This window comes from Merops nubicus, unplaced genomic scaffold (genome assembly GCF_000691845.1).
Source record: "Merops nubicus isolate BGI_N331 unplaced genomic scaffold, ASM69184v1 scaffold1860, whole genome shotgun sequence".
Lineage (NCBI taxonomy): Eukaryota > Metazoa > Chordata > Aves > Coraciiformes > Meropidae > Merops > Merops nubicus.
This window is the reverse complement of record NW_008584624.1, coordinates 46,975-54,703: the sequence shown is the minus strand read 5'-3', so window position 1 is coordinate 54,703 and position 7,729 is coordinate 46,975. Positions and strand designations below refer to the sequence as shown.

General features: G+C 37.3%; 1 protein-coding gene across 1 annotated transcript; it reads right to left on the bottom strand.

Moving 5' to 3' along the window:
- Positions 1-1,196: 1,196 nt before the first annotated feature.
- Positions 1,197-7,661, bottom strand: LOC103777157 (transient receptor potential cation channel subfamily M member 7-like). Its single transcript, XM_008944701.1, has 11 exons — positions 7,656-7,661; positions 6,778-6,837; positions 5,302-5,383; positions 4,852-4,922; positions 4,374-4,411; positions 3,660-3,685; positions 3,272-3,322; positions 3,118-3,183; positions 2,230-2,513; positions 1,800-1,882; positions 1,197-1,482 (listed from the first exon to the last, which is right to left on the bottom strand). Exons 1-11 carry the CDS (start codon positions 7,659-7,661, stop codon positions 1,197-1,199), a joined length of 1,053 nt encoding a protein of 350 aa, XP_008942949.1.
- Positions 7,662-7,729: the final 68 nt, after the last annotated feature.

The following is a 7,729-nucleotide window of genomic DNA, read 5'->3' as shown; positions in this document are numbered from 1 at the left end:
ATTACAGTGATGCTTCGCTCTGAAGTTTTTTATTGCATCCTCTCCCAGATTGGCCGGACCAAACACCATATCATATGACCTTAGAAAGGAAACAAAAACATGGTTAGCATGTGTTTTCTGATGAATATTTTACAGTACTTTTCTTTAAATCCTTCTTTAACCTTACCTCTTTTCTCCAGCTTTTATCACAGATGGATCTGTCAAATTTTCACCAACACCTTCAGACAGCACATGAAGAAAAAGTTAAATCTGATACATTACATAAATGCATTAATACTGAAAAGCCTTGGCAGCCTTAGCTAAGAGTTCTCAGCTTCTCCAAGAATAAAAGGAGGAAAATAAAAAAACTCACCAACACCCTAACCTAAACAATAAGTGATACTCTACCCTTACAAAAATTGCTCCTCAGCAAGCACTTTGTACTTCGATTTCTTTCACCTACTTTTACATCTGCCTGCAGTTGCTAACTTTAGTTTTCACCTGCGAGAAAGAGTTTCCATACAGCTCTCACAGCCAGAATATCTGACACACAGTTCAGGATAAACACAGCTTACCATATTGGCACAACACAAGTGTGCCAAAAATTAGATTTTTTTTATAGTGCATGTTATTAGGAAAAGATGTGTGTATTTATATTCCCTGTGTTGCTGTGAGGTTGAATGCCATATCAGAGCAAGGAAGCTGGTGAAGTATCTGGAGCACGAGTCTTACAAGAAGTAGCTGAGGGAACTGGGGTTGTTAAGCCTGGAGAAAAAGAGTCTCAGGGGAGAACTTACCACTCTCTGCAACTACCTGAAAGGAGCTTGTAGCGAGGTGGGGGTCTGGCTCTTCTCCCAAGTAACAAGCCATAGGACAAATGGAAAGGGCCTCCATTTGTACCAGGGGAGTTTTAGGTTGAATATTAGTAAAAATTTCTTCACCAAAAAGGTTGTCAAGCATTGGAACAGACTGCCCAGGGAAGCAGTGGAGTCCCCATACCTTGAGGTATTTAAAAGACTTGCAGATGTTGTGCTTGGGGACAGAGTTTAGTGGTGGACTTAGCAGTGCTGGGTTAACAGCTGGACTCATTCTTAAAGCTCCTTTCCAGTCTAAACAATGCTATGATTCTATGATTAAATAAGACACCCATAGATTCAAATTAACTAGACCAAGATGCACTAAATAATGCTTATAATTTATTAAAGACATGTGAATTCTTAATAAAACTCTATCACAAGAGAAAACCCCACATGCATCTGTGTTGGGCCCAACCCCAATTTCAAGGCAAGGGCATTACCTTGCAGATCTAGCACCAGCAGTTCTCCTCTTGTATACTCGTATGTCCAGTGGCTGAAAGCTAGCATAACCTCCTCTAGCATGTTAGTTGGAATTATTTCATCACCATTATTGTTGTTGTATTTTCTAAACTCCCCAGTCATGCACTCTTCAACAGCAAACCACTGGCCAGCAGAATGGCAATATAACAGGAAAACTTCCAGGAACCTAGGAAAAAGCATAGTTAATGAATATATTTTCCAAATAAACAACAAACTTATCATTAGTACTAGATTTGCATTTAGCTTACTAATAATTTTAGTAATTTCAAACTATTATAACAAATTTATATTATCACATTAGGCCAGAAATGGTGCAAAAAAGTATCAACAGATAAGACTGCTAAGGGTAATTCTGCTTGACACGTTTGTAGTCATGTTCTGAGACTTACATCCACATATCAGTACCTTTATAAGGTTAACAGCCCTGTAGGCATTCTTTTGTGCCAAAAACATGGAACACAATGGAAGTTTAAATACACTCACCTTGGAGAGTATGGAATGGATTTGGGCTTCATTTGATTGAAAGCAAAGGTGAGCTTCTGTGCTGCCCTCTGCTGCTGAATTTCCTGCAATTCAAAGCCGTACTTCATTAGCTCTATGGGATGACAGGGAACATTGAGGAGCCAAAAAAGCAGCAGGAAAAGTAAGGCTTTATTTCCCCACACAGTGTAACAAATGACTTGCTTTTTAAATTATGTCTACATTTTAAGAATTTGAGCTTTTGATTAAGTAAACCATACAGGAACAGAGGGGTTTTAAGCCTTCAGCTCATACAGAACTCCCGACTGACCTTTTTAAATCAGTATGTACTAGTTTTGGGGGGGGTGGGAGGGGAGGGGGGACGGGAGTGCATGGAATTCCTGCTTAACATGACACCCAACTATGTTTAATAATTGATAAGGATAAAACTTACTCTCAAGCACAAGTGTAACACAGTGTCCTCCTTATAAATGCTTGACCAAGTATTCACAACTTCAGGAAGAAAAGACTTGATGATGTAAAGATGTCCCGATTTCAAGATATCATATTCTGACCACGTGCATACTACTTTGAGCGCCCGACGTAAACCTCCTCCCATCTCCTCTTTACTTAAAAATTCAATTTTAGCACAGAGTCCTAACTGTGACCAGGAAGACATGCTGTTGTTCAAGATGCTGGGAGAACTTTCTTCAAGGCGATACACAGTGACTGGTTCACCTGTGTTACAACATGTAAAATTAAAAGCACTGAAAACCTACAGTTTCTTAGATTTCAACACGCTGCTATATTAAGTTGTTACTAACATCCTGAAATAACAAAAAATATTTACACTGCCCAGTGGGAAGACCTCTCTCCATCTCCTTTCATTCAGCAGCAAAGCAGTACAGCAGCTTTGTCCTCGTGATTTGAACTATTAAGGACATTGCTCAAACAGTACACGGAATAAATGTTTGTTTACACTTTACACAAGTCAAGACAACTTAAGGGAAACCTTCCACAATAGTTTGCTATAGAAACTGTTAGCAAAATACTATCTTTACTGTATCACCATTTCTGAGGCCAACTACAATTAAATCTGGATTTCACAATCAAGTAAGCTGCCCCAGCAGAGGTGTCATATTCATTTACAGTACTTGAGTGTTGCAAGGCAGACACTTGACTTCTCTCAGTTCACTAAGACTTAAGTTTCACACTTGCTGTGACTAAGGGTGAAATTTGACTTGATCTTTCTATATTAGAAAGAATCTGTACAGGCTTTACTTTTGGGTTTTTTTCCCCCCAAAAGACCACAGCAAACCAGCACAAGGAGTACAGTTCTTACCTCTTGGAGGCACAGGAGTGAATGGAATGCTCTGTGATAATCTCATCAAGTTATTTCTTTCTACAGCTAGAGGAAAATTACAGCATTTGTTAAAGTCTAAGGATCTAATAAGTGTCATTAAAAATATGAACGTTAGCTTACAGGAGGGACTGACCTGAGTAATAGTAATTGATATCCATGATAGGCTTGAAAGGAGAAGCAATGCCTGAAAGATTAAAAAATCCACAAGAGATACTGCTTGCTACCTGTACTGCATATTAAGAAATAAAGAACACTTGCCAAGTAACTAGACTTCGAAAAAGATCTGCTGTGCAGAAAATTAAGTATTAAGTTTAGCTCTTTATTACCTCAGAACATAAAAAAAAATAAATAATTGTAGTGCTCAGTGGCAGGCTATTTAAAAAGAAAACAAAATTAAAAATCACACTATTATGTGTCCAGTTAAGTTCCAAATCACCAGTAATTAAATACTTTCTCATACAAGACCCAAACAGTGGCTTTTATGAAAAGCTCCAAGCTTGTTTTAGCAGAAACAAACTTACCATTCAATGCATCTTCCTCAGATGGCCTGTGAAATTGCAAAAAAACCCAACAGTCATTGCTTCTTAAAAACTTATTTAGCATTTACTCATTTTGACACATCATCCTAGGTCACCTTGTTAACCTCACAGTATTGTTTTTACCCTATTTTTCAAGGGCACCACAGGTTTCTTAATTACAAAACAGTAATGGGAGGCCGTTAAGTAATCTCACGGGTTTGGAGCTACACTTTAAATATCACCAAGTCACGCACAACATTATGCAAAGTTTGCATCACAAGAGCTCATTCCCACAGAGGTGCTTTAATTAAAACTCGTTCACAACAGCTCACTCTTCTGTTATCAGATTAAGAAGGTAATGGCTTTAACAGTTAACCCAGGGGATAATTGTTAACAAGAGCAATGTCTGTGCAATTTCAGAGAAGGTTTACAGTTTGCAAGGCTGGGTAAAGACCTTTACCCGGAAGCTAGATCCTTAACAAGTGTCAACATAGTCATTTTCATTTAAGGGCATGTCTTGCCCTCTGACATGTGACCCCATTAATCCAAATAGAACCTGTCAAAGCATTCCAGTGAACACATTCAGTTCTTTATTAGGAAAAAAAAAAAAAGTTAAATGCAACTGAATACCACTACAGTCAAAGACAACAACCAAAAAGAAAAATTAATGGAAATACAGAGTAATAAAATTGCTCTGTTAATAGAACACTTACTTACATTTGACCACTATTTGAAGGTCTACCTTGTAACCAATCCTTTAAAACAAAGTAGAGGAAAACAAAGAAGGTTTCAGTTTTGCAAGGAAAACATAGTATCTGTAATTGGAGGTGGGGTGGTAATGAGTTTTAAGATCTTGCAATACAGCCCATTTACTGGAAATACTTCACCAGGCTGAACTGAACTGTAGGTGAATAGAAAGACAAACACAACTGAGGAATGGTAACTACAGTTAAACAAACAGAAAAGGCTGTTTATTCACTGTATATTCACTACTGTTTTGTGGGGTTTGTAAGTAATCCTCTTCCTAAACAAGAAGTTGTGGGTTTTTCCATAAACAGGAAGCACCATATGCTTTTGTTGCCTCCTTGAAGAAATGAGTATACAAATCAGCATTATTCTGTACAGTCTGTTTCTCCTCCTTTAGTTGTTCAGCTTATAGTTCTGCTCAACAGTGCCAAAAAAGGGGGATACAAACCGTCAGTAAAGCTGCTTTAGAGTCCACTTGCTGAGTGTCTTCACTCGATGCTCTTCTGCTCTTGCTGTATACTACAAATGAAAAAGATTCATAACTGGACAAAGAATGGCACGTCATTGTGACTTAGACCCATTTCCTAATAGAGTGAGCGACTCGACAGCTTAACGTGACCCTCAGTGTCTGATCCACAGCTCTCTGACCTTTACACGTTTCCAGCACAGCCCCGACTAGATCACTCAGGTTTTAATGACTCTAGCTATCTATGGCAAATTCAAATGGCATGACTAGAAGAACCACAATGAGACACAGCAACAGATTCAAGTAGCACCAACTACGGAAACATTTCAAGATGCTTTAACTTTTTGCATTTCCTTTGTATCACCTTAGAATATGCATTATGAACAGGATTGAGCCATCAAATCACATCACCTGAAAAGACAACACACTTACATTGTTCTGAATGGACTCCCAGAGGGTCAGTAAACCCAGCACAAGAACTAGATTGTCTTAGACCACAGTCGGTTTGAAGACCCTACGAAACAAAACCAAAACCAATCACATATCATTAGTCATCATTGTTACTGTTTTCAGCTACTACTCTTTTGGCATACAGTCTGCTTATTTTTAGAACTAACCAAGATCCTTTTTTTTTTTTTAAACTTCTGGATGTACCTCAAATAACTTCTACATTTTTGTGCAGCAAGGCAAGTGCATAATTCAGTTATAATGCTCTTCACAGTAACTATCAGCAATAACTTTTTCAGGTGCACATTAAGACTCCTGATCCATATGGAAAGAGTCCTTTCAAAGAGAACATTACAATAGGACACAACTACAGAAAAGTACATTACACTGGATCTCCAGAAGCACCAAGTTCAACTATTCTGTCACGTGCCTTTATTAGCAACCAGTTCTCTCTTAAGAACATGGCTCTGACAGAAATTAAAGTCCAATTCGAAGCCACTGAAAATAGGAACAACGGTCATACCCCTCAATAATAATTACATACTTTCTGAATATCCACTGAGGTGGTCAGCTTTAACAACAAAATATTTCTTTTGCAAAACAGGAGAAACACAGTTCCATCACAAACTGGATCTACTCGTGGACTGGCATAGGGCTGGAATATCCCTCACAACCAACCTATTGCAAACCAACCTATTCCAACTGTTACCTGAATAAAATCTAAAAATTCAGAATTTTGAAGAATAAAAACTAGAACTTTGAATGCTATACCCTGCTTTCGATTCCAAGATCAGTAACAGGAAATTTCACCCTTCCCTCTTAAGGAGTACATTCTCACACATCTAAACAGATATATACACATCTGTGCATATGTATGTGTGTCCAAAATGTCTGTCTGTACACGCACGTGTGTGTATGTTTGTGTACACATATGTAACTGTATGCCTATGTATACAAGAAACACTACTTCCTTACATCCCTTAACATAAATACTTCACTGGAATACAACGCAGAGAATGCATCTGTTCAAAGTGTCTTCTGAAGACCCATTTCTAGGTCCCCATTCATTTCAGTGTTCATCATACAGCTTCAATGACTACAGTGCCTACATGAAAAGTAAGAATCAAACCCAAAAAGTCCCACCAGCCAAGAAGGAAATGACTCTTGTACTAAGTATTTAAGAACAGCAGCACTGTCTGGAAATGCTGCTGGAGTTTGCATCCCAATAATATCAAACACTGGAGCTATTTAGACTTACAGCTGGATGTCTCCTTTACTTATTTGTACAAAGGTTCAACTGTACAATTTCCACCACCCATACCACTTTTTTTAAAATCATGACCAGGGTCTATTCAAACATTACGATGTAAGAAAACAGAGTTCCCTGCCTTCACTGTAAAGAATACATTTGGTATGTGGTGAAAATAAAGTCTCTAATAAATGGAAATCTCCTTTACTTACTTGAAGTCTGTTTGTCTCTATGCCCTCCAAAATAGCTTTTTTGAAGCCTTCCTGTTGCTCCTATTAAAAAAAAGGCAAATTGTAAACATCATTACCAAAAAAAAAAATGCCAAAAATACACACACACACACAAATCACCCTTTTTAGTCACGTCATACTTCTCAGAAAGTCCAGAAGGAATAACTGAGCAGAACACTGCCAATAGTCATAATGCAACTCTCAAGTCATATTCTTCCCCAAAATGAGGGGTAACTGCAAACGGAAATTTGTATTTACTAACTTCTCTTAATAGCTACATTGTGAAAATAAGCTTTTTAATATATACTATAGCACTGGAGGACAGGTTTGTTAGGACTACGCACTTTCCATTTAGTTATTTTCATTATTCTTTAATAAAATGAAAATTATACATAATTTTTGTTTATTACAAGTTTATTAGAAAGGCCTTTTCTTCTTGGAAGAATAAGAAACAATTTTTGTCACTTTTAAAAATCATACACACTATCATCTTGCTCTATAAAATATCATGTAAATCACTGAAATCTTCCTCAATGCTGATCTTGAAATTTATGACTCTCTAATGTTTCACTAAACACTAATTATGAGATACATAATTTTATCTTCATTCACAGTTGTAGTCATCTCCACTTTCATAACTTCAGATCTTGTTTAATATTTCATTAGTACCATATTATGAAGCAACAGAACTTGATGTGCAATTAAGGTTGCAGGAGTTATCACTAGAGGTTATTTATTTATTTAAATGATAAACCAGATACACATTCCTTGCAGGCTGCATTTTGCAAGTTCTTTGATTATATTTGCTTTCAACTTTTTCAAAACATATTGTGAGGCTACAATAAAGAAATAAAAATTACCCCCATTAGCCCGCCCAACAGAAAATCTTCTCTGCTTACCTCAATATCAGCACTTCTCTCTTTAGTTTTGCTGG